At 38.9% G+C, this 25,987-nt stretch overlaps 1 protein-coding gene and 1 long non-coding RNA gene across 4 annotated transcripts in view; one reads left to right on the forward strand and one right to left on the reverse strand.

The window, feature by feature from the left end:
• TNFSF18 (TNF superfamily member 18) overlaps window positions 1–25,987 on the forward strand; it is an 87,192-nt gene that overhangs the window by 55,686 nt on the left and 5,519 nt on the right. For 2 of the 3 annotated variants that reach the window (XM_079914420.1, XM_079914422.1), the window contains 2 exons: window positions 19,293–19,469; window positions 25,329–25,359. In XM_079914420.1, the coding sequence (XP_079770546.1) occupies window positions 19,293–19,469; window positions 25,329–25,359 (208 nt within the window). Of the gene's footprint in view, window positions 1–989; window positions 1,030–19,292; window positions 19,470–25,328; window positions 25,360–25,987 lie in introns of all 3 variants that reach the window. The other variant, XM_079914421.1, reaches the window with a different exon arrangement.
• Window positions 22,774–25,987, reverse strand: part of LOC307182846 — a 251,859-nt gene continuing 248,645 nt past the window's right edge. Inside the window, exon 3 of the long non-coding RNA XR_013827275.1 lies at window positions 22,774–23,015. This is a non-coding gene — a long non-coding RNA (uncharacterized lncRNA). The remainder of the gene's footprint in view (window positions 23,016–25,987) is intronic.

Below are 25,987 nucleotides of genomic sequence, written 5' to 3' on the forward strand. Positions count from 1 at the left end.
TAGTGGTAACAATAGGGCTTCCATAAAACAGATAATTTTATAAGAGTCTTTTTAAGGATGACAACAACTTTGAACATATACAAAAATTCTACATTTATAAATTGCCCAGAACATTTTATGTTTTTGATGTCACAATTTACAACTATTACATTGTGTATTCCTTAACAAATTATTATAATTATTTTTACTACTTTTGTCAACTTTAATACTAGAGTTGTAAGTGACATACCCACTATTATTACAACATCAGAAGACTTTGAATTTAACCATATATTTACATTTACCAATCAGTTTATACTTTAATATGTTCCTGTTATGAATCTATGTTATGTTTGTTTTAGGTTAAAGAACTCTTTCTCTTTCTATTTCTTGTAAGACCAATCTAGTGATGATGAACTCTTTCAGTTGTACTTGTCTAGAAAACTCTTTATCTCTCCTTCAATTCTGAAGGGTTGTTTTGCCAGGTATAGTATTCTTGGTTGGCTTTTTTTTTTTTTTTTGCAGTACACGAGCCTCTCACTGTTGTGGCCTCTCCTGTTGCGGAGCACAGGCTCTGGAGGCGCAGGCTCAGTGGCCATGGCTCATGGGCCCAGCTGCTCCGCAGCATGTGGGATCTTCTCGGACCGTGGCACAAACCCATGTCCCCTGCATTGGCAGGCGGACCCTCAACCACTGCGCCACCAGGGAAGCACTTGGTTGCCTTTTTTTTTTTTTTCTTTCAGTACTTTGAATGTATCATGCTACTCCATTCCGGCCTGCAAAGTTTCTGCTGAAAAATCTTGTGATAGTCTTTTGAGGATTCCTTTGTATGTGATAAGTTATTTCACTCTATTTTTCTTTTTAACATTTTTTTATTAAATTCTTATTAATAGTATTTTTTATTGAGTATAGTTGCTTTACAATATTGTGTTACTTTATAGTGTACAGATAAGTGAATCAGCTATAAATATACATATATCCCCTCTCTTTTGGATTTCCTTCTCATTTAGGTCACCACTGAGCACTGAGCAGAGTTCGCTGCACTATACAGTAGGTTCTCATTAGTTATCTATTTTATACATAGTATAAATAGTGTATATATGTCAATCCCGATCTCTAAAAACAGAACTACCATATGACCCAGCAATCCCACTGCTGGGCATATACCCAGAGAAAACCATAATTCAAAAAGACACATGCACCCCAATGTTCATTGCAGCACTATTTACAATAGCCAGGACATGGAAGCAACCTAAATGTCCATCAACAGAGGAATGGATAAAGAATGGGGTATATATATACAACGGAATATTACTAAGCCATAAAAGGAAGGAAATTGGCTCATTTGTAGAGACATGGATGGACCTAGAGACTGTCGTACACAGTGCAGTAAATCAGAAAGAGAAAAACAAATATCATATATCAATGCATATATGTGGAATCTGAAGAAATTGGTATAGACTCTCTTATTTACAAAGTAGAAATAGACACACAGACGTAGAGAACAAATATATGGATGCCAATGGGGAAAGGAGGGGTGGGATGAATTGGGAGATTATGATTGACAAGTTGTTGTGGTTTTTTTTGTTTTTATTTGTTTATTTTACATCTTTATTGGAGTATAATTGCTTTATAATGGTGTTAGTTCCTGCTTTAAAAAAGAATGAATGAGTTATACATATACATATGTTCCCATATCTCTTCCACTGGCATCTTGCTCCCTCCCACCCTCCCTATCCCACCCCTCCAGGTGGTCACAAAGCACCGAGCTGATCTCCCTGTGCTATGCAGCTGCTTCCCACTAGCTATCTATTTTATGTTTGGTAGTGTATATATGTCCATGCCACTCTCTCTCTTAGTCACAGCTTACCCTTCCCCCTCCCCATATCCTCAAGTCCATTCTCTAGTAGGTCTGTGTCTTTATTCCTGTCTTACCCCTAGCTTCTTCATGACATTATTTTTTCTTAAATTGCATATATATGTGTTAGCATACGATATTTGTCTTTCTCTTTCTGACTTACTTCACTCTGTATGACAGACTCTAGGTCTATCCACCTCATTACAACTAGCTCAATTTCGTTTCTTTTTATGGCTGAGTAATATTTCATTGTATGTATGTGCCACATCTTCTTTATTCATTCATCCGATGATGGACACTTAGGTTGTTTCCTTCTCTGGGCTATTGTAAATACAGCTGCAATGAACATTGTGGTACATGACTCTTTTTGAATTATGGTTTTCTCAGGGTATATGCCCAGTAGTGGGATTGCTGGGTCATATGGTAGTTCCATTTGTAGTATTTTAAGGGACCTCCATACTGTTCTCCATAGTGGCTGTACCAATTCACATTCCCACTAGCAGTGCAAGAGTGTTCCCTTTTCTCCACACCCTCTCCAGCATTTATTGTTTCTAGATTTTTTGATGATGGCCATTCTGACTGGTGTGAGATGATATCTCATTGTAGTTTTGATTTGCATTTCTCTAATGATTAATGATGTTGAGCATTCTTTAATGTGTTTGTTGGCAGTCTGTATATCTTCTTTGGAGAAATGTCTATTTAGGTCTTCTGCCCATTTTTGGATTGGGTTCTTTGTTTTTTTGTTATTGAGCTGCATGAGCTGCTTATAAATTTTGGAGATTAATCCTTTGTCAGTTGCATCATTTTCAAATATTTTCTCCCATTCTGAGGGTTGTCTTTTGGTCTTGTTTATGGTTTCTTTTGCTGTGCAAAAGCTTTGAAGTTTCATTAGGTCCCATTTATTTTTAATTCCATTTCTCTAGGAGGTGGATCAAAAAGGATCTTGCTGTGATTTATGTCATAGAGTATTCTGCCTATGTTTTCCTCTAAGAATTTGATAGTTTCTGGCCTTACATTTAGGTCTTTAATCCATTTTGAGCTTATTTTTGTGTATGGTGTTAGGGCGTGATCTAATCTCATACTTTTTTTTTTTTTTAATCTCATACTTTTACATGTACCTGTCCAGTTTTCCCAGCACCACTTATTGAAGAGGCTGTCCTTTCTCCACTGTACATTCCTGCCTCCTTTGTCAAAGATAAGGTGACCATATGTGCGTGGGTTTATCTCTGGGCTTTCTATCCTGTTCCATTGATCTATCTTTCTGTTTTTGTGCCAGTACCATACTGTCTTGATTACTGTAGCTTTGTAGTATAGTCTGAAGTCAGGGAGCCTGATTCCTCCAGCTCCATATTTCGTTCTCAAGATTGCTTTGGCTATTCGGGGTCTTTTGTGTTTCCATACAAATTGTGACATTTTTTGTTCTAGTTCTGTGAAAAATGCCAGTGGTAGTTTGATAGGGATTGCATTGAATCTGTAGATTGCTTTGGGTAGTAGGGTCATTTTCACAATGTTGATTCTTCCAATCCAAGAACATGGTATATCTCTCCATCTATTTGTATCATCTTTAATTTCTTTCATCAGTGTCTTATAATTTTCTGCATACAGGTCTTTTGTCTCCTTAGGTAGGTTTATTCCTAGATATTTTATTCTTTTTGTTGCAATGGTAAATGGGAGTGTTTTCTTGATTTCACTTTCAGATTTTTCATCATTAGTGTATAGGAAGCCAGAGATTTCTGTGCATTAATTTTGTATCCTGCTACTTTACCAAATTCATTGATTAGCTCTAGTAGTTTTCTGGTAGCATCTTTAGGGTTCTGTATGTATAGTATCATGTCATCTGCAAAAGTGACAGCTTTACATCTTCTTTTCCGATTTGGATTCCTTTTATTTCCTTTTCTTCTCTGATTGCTCTGGCTAAAACTTCCAAAACTATGTTGAGTAAGAGTGGTGAGAGTGGGCAACCTTGTCTTGTTTCTGATCTTAGTGGAAACGCTTTCAGTTTTTCACCATTGAGGACGATGTTGGCTGTGGGTTTGTCATATATGGCCTTTATTATGTTGAGGTAAGTTCCCTCTGTGCCTACTTTCTGCAGGGTTTTTATCATAAATCAGTGTTGAATTTTGTCGAAAGCTTTCTCTGCATCGATTGAGATGATCATATGGTTTTTATCCTTCAATTTGTTAATATGGTGTATCACATTGATTGATTTTCGTATGTTGAAGAATCCTTGCGTTCCTGGAATAAACCCCACTTGATCATGGTGTATGATCCTTTTAATGTGCTGTTGGATTCTGTTTGCTAGTATTTTGTTGAGGATCTTTGCATCTATGTTCACCAGGGATATTGGCCTGTAGTTTTCTTTCTTTGTGACATCCTCATCTGGTTTTGGTATCAAGGTGATGGTGGCTTCATAGAATGAGTTTAGGAGTGTTCTTCCCTCTGCTGTATTTTGGAAGAGTTTGAGAAGGATAGGTGTTAGCTCTTCTCTAAATGTTTGATAGAATTCGCCTGTGAAGCCATCTGGTCCTGGGCTTTTGTTTGTTGGAAGATTTTTAATCACAGTTTCAATTTCAGTGCTTGTGATTGGTCTGTTCATATTTTCTATTTCTTCCTGATTCAGTCTTGGCAGGTTGTGCATTTCTAAGAATTTCTCCATTTCTTCCAGGTTGTCCATTTTATTGGCATAGAGTTGCTTGTAGTAATCTCTCATGATCTTTTGTATTTCTGCAGTGACAGTTGTTACTTCTCCTTTTTCATTTCTAATTCTATTGATTTGAGTCCTCTCCCGTTTTTTCTTGATGAGTCTGGCTAATGGTTTATCAATTTTGTTTATGTTGTCAAAGAACCAGCTTTTAGTTTTATTGATCTTTGCTATCATTTCCTTCATTTCTTTTTCATTTATTTCTGATCTGATTTTTATGATTTCTTTCCTTCTGCTAACTTTGGGGTTTTTTTGTTCTTCTTTCTCTAATTGCTTTACGTGCAAGGTTACGTTATTTATTTGAGATGTTTCCTGTTTCTTAACATAGGATTGTATTGCTATAAACTTCCCTCTTAGAACTGCTTTTGCTGCATCCCATAGGTTTTGGGTCGTCGTGTCTCCATTGTCATTTGTTTCTAGGTATTTTTTTATTTCCTCTTTGATTTCTTCAATGATCACTTCATTATTAAGTAGTGTATTGTTTAGCCTCCATGTGTTTGTATTTTTTAGAGATCTCTTCCTGTAATTTATATCTAGTCTCATAGCATTGTGATTGGAAATGATACTTGATACAACTTCAATTTTCTTAAATTTACCGAGGCCTGATTTGTGACCCAAGATATGATCTATCCTGGAGACTGTTCCATGAGCACTTGAGAAAAATGTGTATTCTGTTGTTTTTGGATGCAATGTCCTATAAATATCATTTAAGTCCATGTTATTTAATGTATCATTTAAAGCTTGTGCTTCCTTATTTATTTTCATTTTGGATGATCTTTCCATTCATGAAGGTGGGGTGTTAAAGTCCCCTACTATGAATGTGTTACTGTCGATTTCCCCTTTTATGGTTGTTAGCATTTGCCTTATGTATTGAGGTGCTCCTATGTTGGGTGCATAAATATTTACAATTGTTATATCTTCTTCTTGGATTGATCACTTCATCATTATGTAGTGTCCTTCTTTGTCTCTTCTAATAGTATTTATTTGAAAGTCTATTTTGTCTGATATGAGAATTGCTACTCCAGCTTTCTTTTGATTTCCATTTGCATGGAATATCTTTTTCCATCCCCTTACTTTCAGTCTGTATGTGTCTCTAGGTCTGAAGTGGGTCTCTTGTAGACAGCATATATATGGGTCTTGTTTTTGTATCCATTCAGCCAATCTGTGTCTTTTGGTTGGACCATTTAATCCATTTACATTTAAGGTAGTTATCGATATGTATGTTCCTATTCCCATTTTCTTAATTGTTTTGTGTTCGTTATTGTAGGTCTTTTCCTTCTCTTGTGTTTCTTGCCTAGAGAAGTTCCTTTAGCATTTGTTGTAAAGCTGGTTTGGTGGTGCTGAAGTCTGTCAGCTTTTGCTTGTCTGTAAAGGTTTTAATTTCTCCATCAAATCTGAATGAGATCCTTGCTGGGTAGAGTAATCTTGGTTGCAGGTTTTTCCCCTTCATCAGTTTAAATATGTCCTGCCAGTCCCTTCTGGCTTACAGAGTTTCTGCTGAAAGATCAGCTGTTAACCTTATGGGGATTCCCTTGTGTGTTATTTGTTGTTTTTCCCTTGCTGCTTTTAATATGTTTTCTTTGTATTTAATTTTTGACAGTTTGATTAATATGCGTCTTGGTGTATTTCTCCTTGGATTTATCCTGTATGGGACTCTCTGTGCTTCCTGGACTTGATTAACTATTTCCTTTCCCATATTAGGGAAGTTTTCAACTATAATCTCTTCAAATATTTTCTCAGTCCCTTTCTTTTTCTCTTCTTCTTCTGGAACCCCTATAATTCGAATGTTGGTGCGTTTAATGTTGTCCCAGAGGTCTCTGAGACTGTCCTCAGTTCTTTTCATTCTTTTTTTTTATTCTGCTCTGCAGTAGTTATTTCCACTATTTTATCCTCCAGGTCACTTATCTGTTCTTCTGCCTCTGTTATTCTGCTATTGATTCCATCTAGAGTATTTTTAATTTCATTTATTGTGTTGTTCATCGTTGTTTGTTTCATCTGTAGTTCTTCTAGGTCCTTGTTAAATGTTTCTTGAATTTTCTGTATTCTATTTCCAAGATTTTGGATCATCTTTACTATCATTATTCTGAATTCTTTTTCAGGTAGACTGCCTATTTCCTCTTCATTTGTTAGGTCTGGTGGGTTTTTGTCTTGCTCCTTCATCTGCTGTGTGTTTTTCTGTCTTCTCATTTTGCTTATCTTACTGTGTTTGGGGTCTCCTTTTTGCAGGCTGCAGGTTCGTAGTTCCTGTTGTTTTTGGTGTCCCCAATGGCTAAGGTTGGTTCAGTGGGTTGTGTAGGCTTCCTGGTAGAGGGGACTAGTGCCTGTGTTCTGGTGGATGAGGCTGGATCTTGTCTTTCTGGATAGGCAGGTCCACGTCTGCTGGTGTGTTTTGGGGTGTCTGTGGACTTATTATGATTTTAGGCAGCCTCTCTGCTAATGGGTGGGGTTGTGTTCCTGTTTTGCTAGTTGTTTGGCATAGGTTGTCCAGCACTGTAGCTTGCTGGTCGTTGAGTGAAGCTGGGTACTGGTGTTGAGATGGAGATCTCTGGGAGATTTTCACCGTTTGATATTATGTGGAGCTGGGAGGTCTCTTGTGGACCAGTGTCCTGAAGTTGGCTCTCCCCCCTCAGAGGCACAGCACTGACTCCTGGCTGGAGCACCAAGAGCCTTTCCTCCACATGGCTCAGAATAAAAGGGAGAAAAAGTAGAAAGAAAGAATAAGTAGAAGAAAGGAAGAAAGGAAGGAAGGAAGGAAGGAAGGAAGAGAAAGAAGGGAGCGAAGTAGGAAGGAAGGAAGGAGGGAAGGAAGGAAAAAAGAAAGAAAGAAAGAAGATAAAGTAAAATAAAATAAAGTAAGATAAAATATAATAAAGTTATTAAACTAAAAAATATTAAGAAAAAAATTTAAAAAAAGAAAAACGGACGGATAGAACCCTAGGACAAATGGTGGAAGCAAAGCTATACAGACAAAATCTCACACAGAAGCATACACATACAAACTCACAAAAAGAGGAAAAGGGGAAAAAGTCATAAATCTTGCTCTCAAAGTCTGCCTCCTCAATTTGGGATGATTCATTGTCTATTCATGTATTCCACAGATGCAGGGTACATCAAGTTGATTGTGGAGCTTTAATTCACTGCTTCTGAGGCTGCTGAGAGGGATTTCCCTTTCTCTTCTTTGTTCTCACAGCTCCTGGGGCTCAGCTTTGGATTTGGCCCCGCCTCTACGTGTAGGTCGCCGGAGGGCGTCTGTTCTTCGCTCAGACAGGACAGGGTTAAAGGAGCAGTTGCTTCAGGGACTCTGGCTCACTCAGGCCGGGGAGGGGGGGGAGCACAGAGTGTGGGGCAGGCCTGCGGCGGCAGAGGCCGTCGTGACATTGCACCAGCCTGAGGCACGCCGTGCATTCTCCTGGGGGAGTTGTCCCTGGATGACGGGACCCGGGCAGTGGCAGGCTGCACAGGCTCCCGGGAGGGGAGGTGTGGATAGTGATCTGTGCTCGCACACAGGCTTCTTGGTGGCGGCAGCAGCAGCCTTAGCGTCTCATGCCCGTCTCTGGGGTCCACGCTTTAAGCTGCGGCTCGCGCCTGTCTCTGGAGCTCCTTTAAGCAGCGCTCTTAATCCCCTCTCCTCACGCACCAGGAAACAAAGAGGGAAGAAAAAGTCTCTTGCCTTTTCAGCAGCTCCAGACTTTTTCCTGGACTCCCTCCCGGCTAGCCGTGGTGCACTAACCCCCTGCAGGCTGTGTTCACGCCGCCAACCCCAGTCCTCTCCCTGCGCTCTGACCGAAGCCCAAGCCTCAGCTCCCAGCCCCGCCCGCCCCGGCGGGTGAGCAGACAAGCCTCTTGGGCTGGTGAGTGCTGGCTGGCACCGATCCTCTGTGCTGGAATCTCTTTGCTTTGCACTCCGCACCCCTGTGGCTGCGCTCTCCTCTGTGGCTCCGAAGCTTCCCCCTCCGCCACCCGCAGTCTCCACCCGCAAAGGGACTTCCTAGTGTGTGGAAACCTTTCCTCCCTCACGGCTCCCTCCCACTGGTGCAGATCCCGTCCCTATTCTTTTGTCTCTGTTTATTCTTTTTTCTTTTGCCCTACCCAGGTACGTGGGGAGTTTCTTGCCTTTTGGGAGGTCTGAGGTCTTCTGCCAGCGTTCAGTAGCTGTTGTGGAGTTGTTCCACGTGTAGATATATTTCTGGTGTATCTGTGGGGAGGAAGGTGATCTCCGCGTCTTACTCTCCCGCCATCTTCCCCTTCTCCCAGAATCCATACTCAACAAGTTGTTTTTTTTCTTGAACTTTGTCTTTGTCTTTTCTTTCCTTGTCTTTAACTTTTGGTGATTTAATTATAATGTGCTTAGTGTGGGTCTGTTTGAATTCATCGTATTTGGAAGTCTCTCGGCCTTCGGCATCTGTATGTTTGTTTCTTTCCCCAGATCAGGGAAGTTTTTAGCTGTTATTCCTTTGAATAAGCTTTCTGTCCTTCCTTCCCTCATCTCCTTCTGGGGCCCCTATACTGTGTATATTGGTCAGTGTGATGTTATATCATTAATCCCTTAAGCTATCTTCATTCTTTTTCATTTTGCTTCTCTGATTGGATGAATTCCACTGTGTCATCTTCATTTCACTAATCCTTCCTTCTACCTGAACTAGTCTACCCCTGTATAGAATTTTTCAGTTCAGTTATTTCATTCTTCAACTGTGTGATTTCTCTTTGATACTTTTTAATATTTTCTCTCTCTTTACGGCAGTTTTCACTTTATTCATGGATTGTTCTCCTGGCTTTGGTTAGCTTCTTTATGACTGCTATTTTTGAACTCTCTATCATGTAAATCATGTCTCTATTTCATTAAGATCTGTTTCTGGATTTTATCTTGTTATTTTTTGTAACATATTCCTCTGTTTCTTAATTTTCCTTGATTCTCTGTGTTGATTTCTGCACATTAGATAAAACAGCCACCTCTCCCAGTCTTGACAGAGTGGTCTCATGTACGATGAACCTTGTCAGTCAGCCCAGCCTGAGCTCTTGCTTATCTCTCAAACTTTTCTGATTGTCCAAGGCATGTTCTTTGTCTTTGGGCCTCCCTGTAATTGAGGGTGTGCTAAGACCTGTCAGTGTCCCAAAAGGAGGATTGCATCAGCACCTAGATTCAGGTTGATTGAAAGCTGGACCTTCAGGCAGCTTCTCGGAAAGTATGTAGTTAGGCCCCTTCCAGGGATTAAACTGGGAGATGGGAACTTTTGCCTCCTCCTTCTGCATTTGGCCCCGGTATATAGAATCGGGGGTGGTATATAGAATCGGGGGTGGGTGGGGCTCCTATACCCACTAAGCACTGCTTTAGTGCTCTCCCACAGGATACGGTCCTGTGGGACTTGGGAATGCAAGATCCATTGACTGTGAGAGTCAGTGACCCAGAGGCTTATTTCTTGGGTGGCAGCTGCCAAAGCTGGGGCACCAGACATGTGTACAAGCTTCTTCCAGGGTGATATTAGTGGCTTAGTGTGAGCAAGAGGGAGAGGGCAGGGTATGTCAATAGGTTTCCCTGGCCTCCAGGGAAAATCTGTCAGTCCTTAGATGTGTGTTACTTAAAAGTTTGATCCTCAGGCAGCAGCTTTTAAAGTATTCACATAGACCCTTTTCAGGGGAAGCCTGGGAGATGGGCATTTTTTTTTTTTTTTTTTTTGCCTGCTCACTCTGTGCTGAGCCCTGTGAGCAGAACTGTTTTCTTTGTTTGCTACAGTCCTATGGGAATTTCACAGGCAAGCCCCATTGGCTATCAGAGCCAGGTGATCTAGGGGCTTGTCTCTTATGTAGCAGCAGCTAAAACTAAAGATGTGTGTACAACCTCCTTTCTGGGAGATATTAACAATTTGGAGCAAGCTAGAGAGACAAGGTGGGGAAGTCCTCCGATGCTTCCCTAGTCTCTGGGGAGAATGGCATTTAGCCCCTAGATGTGTGCTAAAAGAGAGGCCTGGTCCTCAGGCAGCAGCTTTTAATATATGTAAATAGGTCTTTTTCAAGGAAAGACTAGAAGTTGGGCATTTTTTTGTCTGTTTCTGATAAACCCAGAGGGGATAGCCACTAGAGTCCTCTAGAACCTGTTAAAAACTATTTTCTTTGTTTGCTGTAGTCTTGTGGGTCTCATAGGTGCAAGCCCCACTGGCTTTCAGAGCTAGGTGCTTTGGGGGCCCACTCCTCAGGTGGGAGTCTTAAAAGTTGGGGTGCTAGATAGGGAGTCCAAATCCTTTGCTCCTCATGGAGAAACTGAGAGTTGGGGATTCCCTCCCAGTGGTATGGTGCTATACTGGGGATGGGGTTTATGGTGAGACTGTGTCTCAGCCTTTCCTACCAGTTTCAACGTGGGTTTTTTTTCTCATTCATCCAATATGTAGGAGTTGCTTAGCTAGTTTTCGAATTTCTTTAAGAGGGAATTGTTTCATGGTAGTTGTGTATTTTGTGTGTCTGTGGGAAGAGGAGAGTTCAGGAGCCTCCTATATCAACATCTTGGACCAGAAATAGCACTTCAATATTTTCTAATTAGGTATTTAAGTACTTTGAGAAATAGTAGTAGTTCATCAAGAGTCTTAAGTAGGCTCTCTCTGTGTCCACAGTTCCCTCAATGGAAAATTGAGGGAGTTAAAGTAATCCTTTCCAGCTTTTACATTCTAGGATTACAAGATGACAAAAGAACATCCCAAAGATACCATCTGTACACTCACATTTTGTTACCAAACTCAGGTCTGGTGCTTGCTGCTCAAAAATCAATACTTACGAGACAAGTGCTGGTAGGAATGGAGAGGTTGTTTTAATCAGAAGGCCAGCAATCTGAGGAGAAGGTGGACTCATGTCCTAGGACCAACTCTGAAGATTCTGTTTGGCCATGAAAGTTTTTAAAGGGAAAAAGGGGAAGTAATCTCAGTTAATCATTGAGATAGAGGGTCAGATTCATCACCATCTCCCACTGGGTGCAGGCCTGTTGACTCCTTGTGATCTTTCTATAGATGCTATCTTGTTCACACAGTTTGTTCATGAGATTACTGAACGGGAAGCTGGAGAAAAGATCTCGTCATCTGTTAATTACTTATTCTTCACTTCTGTTTCTTTGATCTAAGGAAAGAACCAACAGGTTAGACAAGGCTTTGTGTGATCAAAAGATCTGAAAGATGTGCTTAGGTCAGAGGTTAGTTAAAATATAGCTTTGCTAAAGTGACAAGACAAAAGGGATCTCCTGCAGAGAGCTCTTTCCTGCAAAGAGCTCTTTCCTGCAACAAGCTGCTTACAAATCCCCACTGTCAGACATCATTCCATTTCTATGGAATTATGGGCAAAGGTCTGTCTTCTGTAACTTCTTCATGCTGACATAGGGCTTTGTATTCTTAGAGTGGAAGAAGTAAACATGTATTTGTAGCATCTCTTTGTTGACAGTTTTAGTTGCCTGTTTACATATATGGGCAAAGCAAGCTACAATTATTTTGATGCCCACAAAGATATAGATTATTATGAGCAATAGTGTTAATCCCATTCTCTTGAGGCCAGTTCTTGGAATTGTGCTAGCCATAGATTCAGTACTGCTCAAGATGGAGCAGTTTATGTCATGGTTACAGTCTGGTTAATGTGCAGTTAGCTTTTTCCTCTGGTGGCAGTTATAGTATCTGTAAAACAACTCAGGAATGTGCATCAGGCACTGAAAGAGTCTGTGACTCTGAGTCCAAGCTCACTCTGCTCGCCTCACGACAGGCCAATAAATTGGCAGACGAGGTGTTGAGGCAAGGAATACGACTTTATTCGGAAAGCCAGCAGACCAAGAAGATGGCGGATTAGGGTCCCCAAAAAAACATCTTATTGGGGTCAGTTTTTTATAGAATCAGAGAAGTAAAGTAAAAAAGGCACAATAGAGAGGGAGAGCCGGGGAAGAAGAGTAAAAAGGGCCATCAGTCTTGCAAAACATCTCCTGGAATGGCCATCCTCAGGGAGGGGATGTGTTAATTTCTTCTTTCTTGCAGTTACCCACAGGTGGGTAGGGTTCCCCCGAGGGAAGGCCATTATGTATGATTATAATAACAAAAGCAACTAAAAGTGAAGGTTAAAGTCAAAGAAACAGATGAAACATGGAGTCGAAATTGGCTCCTCCATGTTACAACTCTATTGTCCTAATCATTAACTGCTTGAGCCTGCTCAATTGTGACTCAGGGAGGCCTGGGAGATTTCAACTTTTCTACAAACAAAAGGTAGGGGACATAGAGGGGAGGGGCGGGGTGGGGGTGCAGGTGTGCACAGGGTTCTGCTTGGTTTCAACTTTAGATTCAGAAGCGTCCAAATATTCTGCCATTTTCTTTGTGTGTGAAATAAGCAACTAAATATATACTTAAGGAATCTGGCTACTTTATTATGTGATTGGAAATGAATAGAACTATAATATGTGTGTGCATTTATTTAAAATTTTATCCTTCATATTAATTTAAGGATGAGAGTAATAATGGGAAAATTTAGGTGCTTTCCTAAAGCTCTTTCTCCTACCTCAAAACACTGCAGAGCAATATAAGCTGGGAAGTTCTTGCCTCCCCATGTCCACGAGCTTCAAGCCACTATATGAGACTGAGGTAGACAAAGGCAGGATGGACTTGGAAAAGCCAGGAACCATTTCTCCCTTCCTTAGCTCATTCATTTCAAAAGTCCATACCATTAAGTTTTCTTGTCCCTCCATTCACTTGCAAACCGCATACTTAATGTGTTCATATAAATACAAATTGATGGTGAATTTGCATATTTCCTACTCTGAACCTAAAAAGGTCTTACAACTTGGTTGACTTCATATCAGCATGGTCAAGTCTTTATTATGGGCTGATCAACTCCTACTTAAAAGACAGAAGGTGCTCAAACAAGGTTAGCTGTTGTTGATGCTGTGATTGCTGTCAACATTGTTACTATCAGAAGAATCTTCACACCAGTCTTTGTGTTTTCAGCATATTCATGAATGACTAATGATTGTTGAAATCATCTGTCATCTTTACCACAGTTACTGTCCTATCTTCCCTTTAAGCCTTCTAGGACCTCTATTTTCTTCTATGTTTAAACTACCACAACTAACCCGTCCTTTGGGTTCCCACAATTCTACTTGGCTCTAAATTTCTCTTTTAATTAATACTCTCTCTGACTCTGTATTTGCCCACAAATTTTACTATTACTCTCTTCCTTAAACTAATATGGATAAAATTTAAAGTAAATGCTTGCTATATATACAGTATTAAAGTATAAAGGGTTTCTTTTTCTCTTTTTTGCTAAGAAAAATTGCTTAAGGAAATTTTTTGGCTGGAAATAGTTTTGGAACTGGAAATAGCAAGTACTGTCTTTATCCTAATTTAAAATTTGATTTCAACTCTGGCTCTGTCTGGAAACCTGAGTCATTTTGAGATTAAGAGGGAATAAAAAGAAGAATTTGAAATGACAAAGCATGACAAAGACAAAGCAAAGAATTATGCCTGTTTGAAAAAGATAGTACTATCTAGTAAGAGCTTTTTCTTCAAAAGATATATTAGTAGATATCATATTCAGAAATGGAGCACATAAGGATCCTTAACATTGTAAATTGTTTCTCATTTTAAAATTCTTCGCCTACTAAAGCCATGTTCAGGTACTTATTAATGCATCAAGACAGAATGGAAAAAATAGGGTTTAGAGTTAGACAGATTTGGATTTGAATTTTAGTAGTTTTGTGACTTTGGTTCTTAAACATCTCTTAACCTCAATTTTCTCATCTGTAAAATGGGACTAATAAGGGCTACTTTCTAATGTTGTGAAGATTAAATAAACCTAATAATGCATGTGAAACTTTAAACACAGTGACTGGAAGAGAATAGGCTTTTAATATATATTTTTCTTGTTTTTACTCTTTATAATTTTCTATCTTCTTTTTTTTATGGTTTACATTTGAAATCAACACTCAGTGGTGTTGCCATCAGAGCAGCCGGTACATGACAAAATCTAGGAATTCATGAGATGAGGGACCATGAGAGGATGTAAGAGGCCGTGTATGTGTTGGGTGGAGAATATTCTTACTTTCAGCCAAAGAGATTTCCCTTAGGCTTGCTGGGTGATGAAAGACCTGAAATACGTTAGGCCTTATCTTTCCATAATATTCATAGCTTCCTCTTCAGGGTTGTTTATTCTTTATTTAGCTAATGGAAGTTGCTTGCTACCTTCAGCTGGCACCATTTCATCAAGCAGCATTCCACAGTGTTGTCTGTGATTCAGCATTTTTTCCATTGGCATACCAGCCTGAGATTTCCTCTTTATAGTGAGACATCCATTCGGGGCTGGAGTCCTCAAACCAGATAGACAAGTATCTTGGCCTGAACAACTCCAGATGCCTTGGCAATTCGCATTTAGGAGATTGGGAAAGTTACATAAAATCATACAGAAAAAAGAAAAGAGAAATAAGTGAAACTTGTCTTGAAATTGAAACATGTTTTCAATGCAAGTTTAGAAGACTCAAATGTAAGAGAACCAGCAATTACCAGACAATGGATTCCTTAAGATCAGAGGTCCTGTCATACTCCTGATTTCTCCATTGCCAAGTAAAGTGCCTGAAAACACTGTAAGACTACACACACACACTATATATATATATATATATATATATATATATACACACACATTGTACTATATATAGCATACATAATTTGCTGATAGCATAATATATAAATATATATTATCAATATATATCATATTAGTAAATTTATACAAATTGATTAGCTTAGGGGAGTGGGATATTATGAGGTTTTTTTCACCTGGTAACGTCTTTTTAGACGTATATATCAGCCTAGTCATCGCCTCCTTTATAAAACTTCCCCTTAACCCAAGTGAGGTCAGGTATTTGGTTCTTGTCCTATTACACACTTCTCCTCATATTGCTTTGTATATTTGTCTCTTTCCCTAGTTACCTTTAAAAACCAAACCAAACCAAACCAAAAGTGATAAGAAATTTGAAGATATGGACTGGCCCTTTTCTATTAGTACTTAAGTTCTTTACATACTTGGTACATAGAAGGCAGTCAGTAATATTTTCTAAATGAGCAAGGGGGTAACGTTCTTTTGCTATATTTTGGAATCATTTCATGTAGAAAAACCAAAACTTTCTTTACTCATGTCGGTTCTCAGTGCCCAAACCAACCAATCTAGCCATGAGCCAGAGTATCTAAATTGGATGGTGTTAAGACCAGTACTAAAAATGGAAAACCAGAAGAGAGTGTCTCCCAGATTTCTGTATGAACCCATGTCACAGTTGGGTGTCAAATACAGTGAATGTGCTGATTGTTCTCCACTGGTGGAGCTCATGTGTGGTAGTTTGTCAAATGAGGAAAACAAGTTGAATCATAAAGGGAAAAATACCTCTCCCATCCCCATCTGCCAGGGCTACCCAAGGAAATCCAGGAGATTTGGGAGATGCTTAATCTCAGGAATATTAAGACCCTCGTATTTAATTTGGTTGATAGGTGAAATATAGTTCTCTGGCGATCCATTTGATATTGGGCAAGATATGCTTTAATAGCAAATCCCTGTCATTACGGCTTCTAGGGTGATGTTTGATGGTTTTAATTAGGAAGTGTTATGCCATGTTGCATAACGGAAAATCTATTTTCAGTCCAGATTCCAAGCAGGAAGTAATCCTTCCCAGCAAAATGTGTTTAAGATGCTCCTTCCATGGCCGGGATACTGACACAATAATGGTTAGGCCAGAGAGGACAGCCCCCCACACCTCCCCAAGACAACAAGAAGCCACTCACAGAGAGAACTCCGGCTAGACAGGGACATACAGCCCCACACAGCCTTTCTCAGAGATTAGTGGTAAGGCAGGTGCCTGGAACAGGAAGGCTTCCATGGAAATTTGTCAATAGACTTGTTGCTTAAAGACTGTACTAGATTCAGTAAAACATAGACAAACAATGAAGAATTTGGGAAGGGCTCGCAAAAAATGGACATGCAAAAACAGCACAGAACAAGAGAATTTAGGGTATAGAAGAGGATCCCCAAGTCGTGGAAGAAAAACATAATTTTAATTCAAACTGTTTCCTAGACCACCCTGGTTAGAGTTGTTATTAGTTCCTTAGAGAAAATGATCTGGAGAGTTATATGTCTCCATATAACTTTTAGAATTTATTGTACATATAATATGTAAATATGTATATGTATGTAAATATATATTTATATGTGTATGTATATATCTATTTATGTATAGAGCTTACACAATTCTCTTTACAGAGTAGGCATTTATTAATCTTAACACAGACTGTTGTTGCCTTCATAAAATTCCAAGTTTAAAACCATATTTATGTATTATGTCTGTCTATTTCCTCTTACCTATCATCCATTTATGTATGTATCTTCAGGCCACCTGGGCCTTATTTGTTCCAACAACAAATACTCTGATATCTAGAGTAGGCAAAATCGGCTGTGTAGTGCTCCTGAGTTCTGACACACTGAACATTTTTCACTGAATATGCCATGCCATACACTATCACAAGCATAAAGTCATGGTAAATAGTGTATAAGGGGAACGTGGCAGGGACTGCAGACCTGATTTTGGAGGAATCCAGTGTCTATCTAATGCTCTCTCACAGTACAGTGGTTCAGTTATACATATATATACAAATATTTATGTTCTTCTTTTAACATTCTCTTCCATTATGGGTTATTACAAGATATTGAATATAGTTCCTTGTGCTTGGAATGTATTCTTCTGGAGATAAGCATGTCATCTTTTTAAAGATATGTTCAGAAGGTTAAACTAATTAAACAGGATATTCCAGAGCCTAATCTTAGTTAAGGGCAGAAGAAGGAACTGGACTTTATTTGGAACAGTTCCTTATTTAAATAAATATTTACTGAATTGAGCAAGCAGAGGCACTTGCATCTAAAATTTGGAGAGGAATTAGGAGAAGGAACAAATGAGAAACACAGAGGAAATAGTCTGACTTTTCAGTAATCAGTTTTAAATTCTGTGCTGGTGCGTATGCATTTCAGACATGATACAAGGGAAGAGTTGTAGGTAGAATGCATCACTCTTCTGGAGTCATTTTGCTGTTAACCTCTGCATCACAGCATCTAGGAGAGAGCCACAAAACATGGTTGTATTAAAAAATTATTCCCGTGTGACTCAGTGACTTTTCTTCAGAGATACTTTATTGATCAAGATAAAATAGAGCCATGTTAAATCTGACAACTCAGTGAGAAATATTGTTACAATTAGTGTGGTACTAAAAAAAAAAAAAAAAAAAGATGATTGGGTTAAAAGACAGTATCCCTGGGCTCAGGTCCCCACTCCACTGTTACCCAGTCATTAGTGGTGTGATACACCTCTCAACTTCTATTATCCTTAGCGTCCTCTTTCAGAAATGAGGATGTTCAATCTCTAGGCTTTTTCCCTAATTTAAAACATCTTTGATTCTCTCTTAGATGAGAAATTTCTTCTTCAAAATACTTTCATTTTACCTCCTTTTATTTAAATGAACTTCAGTTGAGTTATACCCTGTGGCAAATGTTAAAAAAATCATTCTTTTCTAGAATTTCATAATTGATTCAGTCTTAACGTCTCTCAGAAGGGTGGAGAAGAGAGAAACACTTATGGAACACTTCTTATGAGCCAAACGTTCACATCTATTTCATTCTCGAAAAAGCCTTATGAAGTGGAAATTTTCTCCATTTACGAGGAAGGAAACAAAGGAGTCAAGTAACATGCTGCAGGCCACTGAGCAGATAAGGGCTGGGCAACACCAGACCCCCCCTCTCAGGTCTGTCTGATTTAAAAGTCCGTGTTCTTTCTAGAACATGATTCTGGCACTGGGTAAAAAGAAAAGGTAGGCATTCCATTTAACAAATGGAAAGACTGAGGTACAGAGAACCAGGGAACTTCCTCAATTTTGTAGTAAATTGGTATTTTTGGTGCCAGGAAGAAAACTCAAGGTTTTTGGAATAGAATGTAAGCTCAGACTGGAGGACAGGGTGCAAGAATATGTCCTTTTGTATGATAACTTAATTTCTATTTGATGCCAGCATTGAATTTTCAGAGTTTTTAAATGGTGAGACATAAAAGAATTAAGCTTCTCGTATTGACATATTTTAAAAATTAAATTCTAGTAATACACTTGGTGTTTTCTAGAGACCATCTCAGAACGAACACACTTTTTTTTTTCACACACACTGTATTTTATTTTTACAAGAGATAAATAAACTGACACCAAGCACTGTAAATGGATGACCACAACAAAAGCAACAATGATTGCAATTACCAAACACGAAACACACTCAGAATGAACACATTTTATACACTAGAAATTGATGGAACTGTTTTTTCCAAACCATGCATTCCAGTCTCCCTAGCTCCCTGATCTACTGCCTCACACATATATGATATTTGGAGTATGATAGGGCTTAATCTTGAACTTTATTTTTTCTTATCTGGAATAATTTGTAATACTGCACAGTTCCATAGTTCCTCTTGCGTCAGGAAATAATTTTTTCTCCCCCCTCTTAACTTCTCTTGTTTTGTTTTGTATTTTGTCCTCTGTGTTTGTGTTGGCTTTTAGCCCTCTGTTCCTTTCAGTGCATTTGGCCTGGTGCCAAATGAGATTCAGCACTTAGCCTGTGAGTATCATTTTCCAACACACAGAATCAGAAGGAAAACCCCGCCTCTTACACCCACTACTAATTACCATAATACTACAAAACTGACTGTGCTCATCACTTGTGAATGTTTGTTTTCCACAGCTCTCATTCCTGCAAAGAATGAGTTTGAGCCACGTGGAGATTATGCCTTTAGGCCATTCAAGTCCTCAAGGAGCACAGAGACCATCCTGGAAGAAATGGCTACTCTACTCAACAATAGTTATTTTGCTATTACTTTGCTCCTTCAGTACACTAATCTTTACTTTTCTTCCACTCAAGGTAAGGAGACAACAGTACCTAAGGTTGCTATTTATTATACTCCTTTTTTCTTTTATAAGTCTAGTTATTATCATTGTCACTCAGTACTGTTAGAGCTAGTTGGAAGAAAGAGTCATGTGGGTACAGATAATGTAAATATAATTCCAATTTTGTCACGGCAATATGGCTTTTGAGGCTTATCTAAGTGTTTAAGATGAAAGGTAGTAGAAAATACTAAATGTTAGCTGCAGAACTAAGTTAGATGGGATCAGTTAAATCAGTCAGTTGACAGATGCCTGTGGAGTGTTTTCTGGAACTCTGCTCTTGGTGGAATAAGAAGATGTAAAACACGATGCTTGCCCTCAAGGAATGGGGTGCAAGCTACACTCTTACTGAGGAAAAAGACACAAAAAGATAATAAAAGACAATAAGGTAAGTTACAGATGGTTAGCATATCTTTGAGGAGGGAAATGGCACTGGACTAGGAGTAAGAAGATACAGATTCTATGTCTCTCAATAACTAGCTGTATGCATCTGAAAGGTATCTAATCTTTCTGGTTCTCAGTTTCTTCATCTGAAAAATGGTGGTAGGCAAATGGATTTGTTCATTACAATGTCCCTTCTAGCTATAAAATACAGTGATTAATAACTTAGCTAAGGACAGTATAGAACATAAATGCTTTAGGAGGTCAAGAGGGGGTCAATGACTTTGGGCTAGGTTGATCAGGGAAGGCTTCATGGAGGAAAGAGGAAATACTTTATTTGGGAAGGCCCTGATGCTTATCAGGAATTTCCCACTGAGCTCCAGTCCAAGTTGTGGGTCTAGGGAAGGGAAGGGAGGTAGGTACATGAGGTTCTTAGTAGAAATGTGACTGTTGACTACATAGCATTGACCAAAAAGAAAATAAGAAATGCTTTATTTAATTTAGGATTTAGCCAATTCCTGGGTACATCTAAAGATTCTGAGCCTTGCAGAGAATAAGGTAGTACATGCCCATCTCAGAAGGGGCTGTGATATGAAATCAGTGACTGTAGAAACATTTTTCTAAGGGGGATTGGTCAGTTAAAATTTCAAAGATATGGTTTTACTACTTCAGATATTTGAAAGCACTTGAGAAGAGATACAGGAGGAAGCAGTACATTATAGTTGCTGAGGTTAACTTAGGGCAAGTATAGCTTTGGGCAAGTTTTTACACAAGTAGCCCATTAATTTGTACACAAGTGAGTACAACAGAGGAATTTGTAATCACATCCGCACTGTCTCAGGAATGTATCAAGCAGAACTCTGAACTTTCTGGAACAGTTAATCTTTGAGCAGAAAAAAAACTTGTCTGTCAGGAATTCTGAGTGTTTAGATTTCTGAAGAAGGGGAAGGGTGAGAATAGCAACAGCTTAAATCTGGAAGTGCCTTTTCTTTCTCCAAACATCACATCCTATTAGCCAGATGACTGTGAAGCACACAGGATATGTTCTAGGTGTCGTCATTTCCTGTGTGTGACTGGGGAACCAGTGCCTGGGAGAGAAGGAAAGTGCCTTTCTCAAAGGCACACAACTGCTCTTGCAAAGGGAAGGAGGAGGGCTCATACTAGGATACTTCTTGCCAGAACTGAATTTGATCAATCCCCTGTGTTTGAACTCTAATTCCAGATTCTCTCTCCTAGACAATATTGCAGCTTCTCCATGAAAGGTTCTGCCTCTAAAGGAATAGCCCAGAGTTTGTACCAAATTTGGGGACGTTTGAAAGGTTTTCAGGATATTATCCTGACAGGATGCCAGGGAGGCTTAGTTCCCATGGGAAAAGCTAATGCTTGACTGACAGTGGAATGATATTAGCTCCTGTATTCCACTTTTCACTTGCCTGCACTTATTTTTCCCTATTGGCCACAGATTAGTATTTTTGGAAAAGAGGACTGAATGGCTGGTGGGTCATTATGAGGTGGCCACTTCCACCTCCTCATAATGCTCCACGACCTTGGAATTTACATTATTTTAGTCTCCACTCTGGTTTTTATATACAAAATCCCACTTTCCAGCCTCTCTAGGCACTAATCCAAAAAGTGTTAGACAGGAAGGTTGGCTCCTTCGAAATCAATCAACAGAAATTTCCTTGAAAGAATTCTTTTTTTCTTTTTTCCCCCTCTTCATTCAGAAGATGTTTCACTGAAAGAATCGGTTATGAGCCTAAGGAGTTGGTCCATCCCTAGATAAAAATAACCTCACAGAAATTGTCTCTAAGAAACCAAATGTCAGGAGAGTCCCCTGCTTCAATGAAATGAAGGCTACTTTCCAAAGGGAAAGTGGTGCTTGTACTTAAAAGCAGAGTAGATTCTATTTCCAAATGATGATCTGATTAGAGTTGGTTTGGAGAAATAATTATTATTTATTACCCCAAGTATGTAAATCTGGGCTTAAATCACAATGGGGTTACAAGAGCAACTGCTCCTTCTAAGCAAAAATAAATTAACTAAACTAAACAGAAAGTCCCATATGCTTCTTTATAAGTGGATACCCACTCCTTTCAAACGTCACCAAAATTAGAAATACAAACTGCTCCACAGAGCGGCAGGAGTGAGACTTTTGAGTCAGGCTCTGTTTGGATCTTAGCCTGGCCTCTCATCAGCTGCATGACCTTGGGCTAGTTACATAATCCTTCTCCTCATTTCCTCATCTGAAAATGTGTGTGTTGGTTATTTCACGGAGTTGTGGTAAGAATGAATGAGATAGTACAGTGCCTGACCCATGGTAGGCTCTCAGTGGATGGTAGCGATTCATATTTACACCATTATTATTAATGACTTTACAATGAAGATAAAGTTAAAAAAGACTTTTAACAAAATGGGTATTCCTTGCTTATCTATTCCACTTCCTCAACCCAGGACTATGCCTCACTACCAAACAGAGGATTTTTGTGATTAGACAGATTTTCATTTGTGGCAATAATGACAGAATAGCACAGTGGTGGTTTCTGTAGTTCTAAATAGACGTGAAAGCAGCCTACAGGATTTCTGCAGTATCCAGGATTTCTGCCTCTGGTAATTAATTTGTCTGTGGCATTAGGCTTCTCTTCACACTCTTTATACATGAGAGTAGACAACATAGATGTTACCTGTGGCACAGATTTTGGAACTCTTTTATATTTAGATTGTTATCTAATCCCTTCATGTGTTTAATCATGTCTTTCTAGAAAGATGATAAACTTTTTAAGAGGCGAGGACCACAGATGACATTAGTTTCTCTTGCTTACAGTGCTAGTATAATGTTGGGAATGCAGGTGCTTAAAGTTTTAATTCTTCATTATAATCAGCATCATTATCAAAACACTAATAATAAGCAGGACAAGACAGAATATCTGGGCAAAATCCTTTATAAGAATTACCTCATTTAGGGCTTCCCTGGTGGCGCAGTGGTTGAGAGTCCGCCTGCCCGATGCAGGGGACACGGGTTCATGCCCTGGTCCGGGAAGATCCCACATGACGCTGAGCGGCTGGGCCCGTGAGCCATGGCCGCTGAGCCTGCGCGTCCAGAACCTGTGCTCCGCAACAGGAGAGGCCGCAACAGTTGAGAGGGCTGCATACCACAAAAAAAAAAAAAGAATTACCTCATTTAAACCCATAAACAACCTCAATAGGCTAGGTGCTGCTATTTCCCCCATTTTATAAGTGAGAGAATTGAAGTTGAGTCCCTATCACATGCCTATTATGGGTTAAACTAAATTGAATTTTAACATCTCTTCTAAGAAATCCCAAAGTAAGGATGAAATAATTGCAAGAGCAAAGGAAATTGTAGGAATCCAGTGATTTATCTCCTAGAACAGTGACTTCCCAACCTTTTCTATTGCACCTCTCTATCAACAAAATGTTCTTGAGTACAATCCCAATATATATGCTAATTTATTGTAAGTTTTATTTATACAAGTTCTAATACTCTGTATATTAAAAGATACACAATAGAAATTTATAAGGATGAACCAAATAATATGCTTAATGTTGTTTATCCACAGTGCAAAACTATTTTGCTTTTACCAAAATGTTATATTTATATAATATGCAAATATATAATATAAAGATTTCTAAAATAATTGAAATATTTTAGTAAAGTAATTTGATAAATGTGTTTATTTTCTTAATCTTAGTTTAACACTTTTTAATATAATAATTTAAAAGTTATAGTCTAGGTTAATTTACCTTATGGTTGCCGTTTTGACCATCGTAACTGAAAAATCACCTCATGAAGAAATATAGATCAAAATGGAAGAATGCATTTTTGAGTGTGCTTACCGTGTTATGACACTAAATTTTAAATTCATTGTTCAATAGTGCAAAGTTCTTTTTTTTTAATTAAAATAATATTGTCCCAAGTTGGGGGCAGGGTGGTGGGATGAACTGGGAGATTAGGATTGACATATATGCACTAATATGTATAAAATAGATAACTAATAAGAACCTGCTATATAAAAAATATAAAATTAAAAAATATGCTGTCCCATCACTCCATTCATGATTTTTCTTCCTTCCTTAGACAACTTAAATTCCACGGTCTATAATTAAAATCCTTACCAAGGTGGCCTTTCCTTCGTAGGCTCCTTTGCGGGTTCTTTCTTATTTCCTGACCTCTAAACATTGCAGTGCCCCAGTACTCCTGTCTGTCTTTACCCACTGACTTGATGCTCTTATACAGTCTCATATCTTTAAGCACCACACAGAAGCTGAAGACTCTTATTATCAGAACTCCTTAAATTCCATCCTTACAGATATAACTACCTTCTTGACACTCCTACCTGTATGTCTAATAAGCATCACAAACTTGACATGTTTAAAAATGAACTCATGACTCTTTTCCCCCCAATTTACTCCTCTTAAATCTTGCTCATTTCAGTGATTAACAGTTTTATCTTTCTAATTGCTCGTGCCCCAAATCTTGGTGTCATCTTTGTCTCTTCTCATTTTCTTATCCATATCCATGTCAGGAACTCCTGTTGGCTCAATTTCCAGTCACTCATCACCATCTCCACGGCTAGCACCTTGGTCAGAGGCACCATGCTTTCTTGCATAGATGATTACACTGATCTCTTAGCTTGTCTCACTGCTTTTGCTCTTGTCACCCTTTAATTTATTCCTAGCATAGCAGCCAGAGAAATCCTATAAAAGGATTTCATAACATGATAATCATGTTTAAGCCTGAAAAGTCTCTTAAGCACTTTGCCACAAGGAAACAAATGAACTTTACATGGTACAATATGTGTGGGTATACCTTACCTTACTACTAAGTATCTTAAAGCCTTTAGTGTTTAAATATCTGTATTTATAAAATCAACCACACTGGTGGATTCCTGTAGCATGTAAACTGTGGTATGTTGCAATAGTTTGAAACTGAGATCTCCTCAGGGTATTTCAGTCACTGTATATGATGCATGATTGTCTGAATATTAAATAGTGGAGACATTATCAATCTGAAATGTAAATATTTCTATAGCTTAACTTGTTATTTAAAATAGAAATTCTATTATTTTCTCACATGCCAGTGGACCATCTTGTGAAGTCACTGGGATGCAGAGACTATTATTTATAGAAAATTTCTATAGCCCAAGAGGAGGAGAGTCCAAGATCAAATAGTTGCACTGTGGGTAGAGATTAGGTGGATAAAAGGAGTTCTTAACTTTTTCCTAGAAGACCCAAAAGGTAGCCGGGTAATGAAAGGTAAAGGAAGGCGCCCGCCATCTGTAAAGGAAAGCTGAGAGATCCAAAACAAGGGGGAGGGAGGGATTTCTTTATGTGGCTAGGGAAAAGAAGTCGGCTTCAGGAATCAGAGGCTCTAAATAAATCAATCAAGAAAGTTGTGACACTGTCATCATCCTGATCAATTCTTCTTCTTCCCCTACAGACTGCCAGTGGGCCCTGTATAGCGAAGTTTGGTGAGTAACATGTCTCATATACCTCCTTTTTTACTTTCCTTAGCATTTGATGCAAAAGGCAAGCTCCAGAGTTAAGAAAGCATGCATTCTATTTTAGTCATCCCTCAGCTCCTATTTATAACTGCTTATCTTGTGCCAAGCAGTTGTCTAGGAGCTGAGGCTTCAGAGGTAAACCAGATGGACAAGCCCATGCCCTGATGAAGACTACATTCAAGGTCACATCTCTGGGCAGGAATGCATAGCACTCCCATAGGCCTGGGAATCTGAGATCCAGGAATCTACTTTTAATTCTGTGTTTTAATAAGCACAAGTTTCAGATTTCTACAACCTTTCCCTGTGACAGACTCAAAGTCATTCTCATATTTCACATACTGCTAGCGTCCAGTAGAGTGAGTATAGGGTGCGATTTTTGTTTCTAAGTATATAGATGAGAAATGAGAGTTAGGGGAATGGTCACTTCTTTGCTCGTTTCTCTTCTCCTCTTAGCTCCTGAGTCACTTTCCTTTATAGTGACCTGGTACTTGCTTAGAAGACACGCTAAAGTTTACAGTCGTCCTGAGCCTTAGGGCATTTTTTAGAATACATACAAAATTGAAATGAATATATTTTGGGTTGTTTACTGGTTTAA

This window comes from Stenella coeruleoalba (assembly GCF_951394435.1).
Source record: "Stenella coeruleoalba genome assembly, chromosome: 1".
In the NCBI taxonomy this organism is placed as follows: domain Eukaryota; kingdom Metazoa; phylum Chordata; class Mammalia; order Artiodactyla; family Delphinidae; genus Stenella; species Stenella coeruleoalba.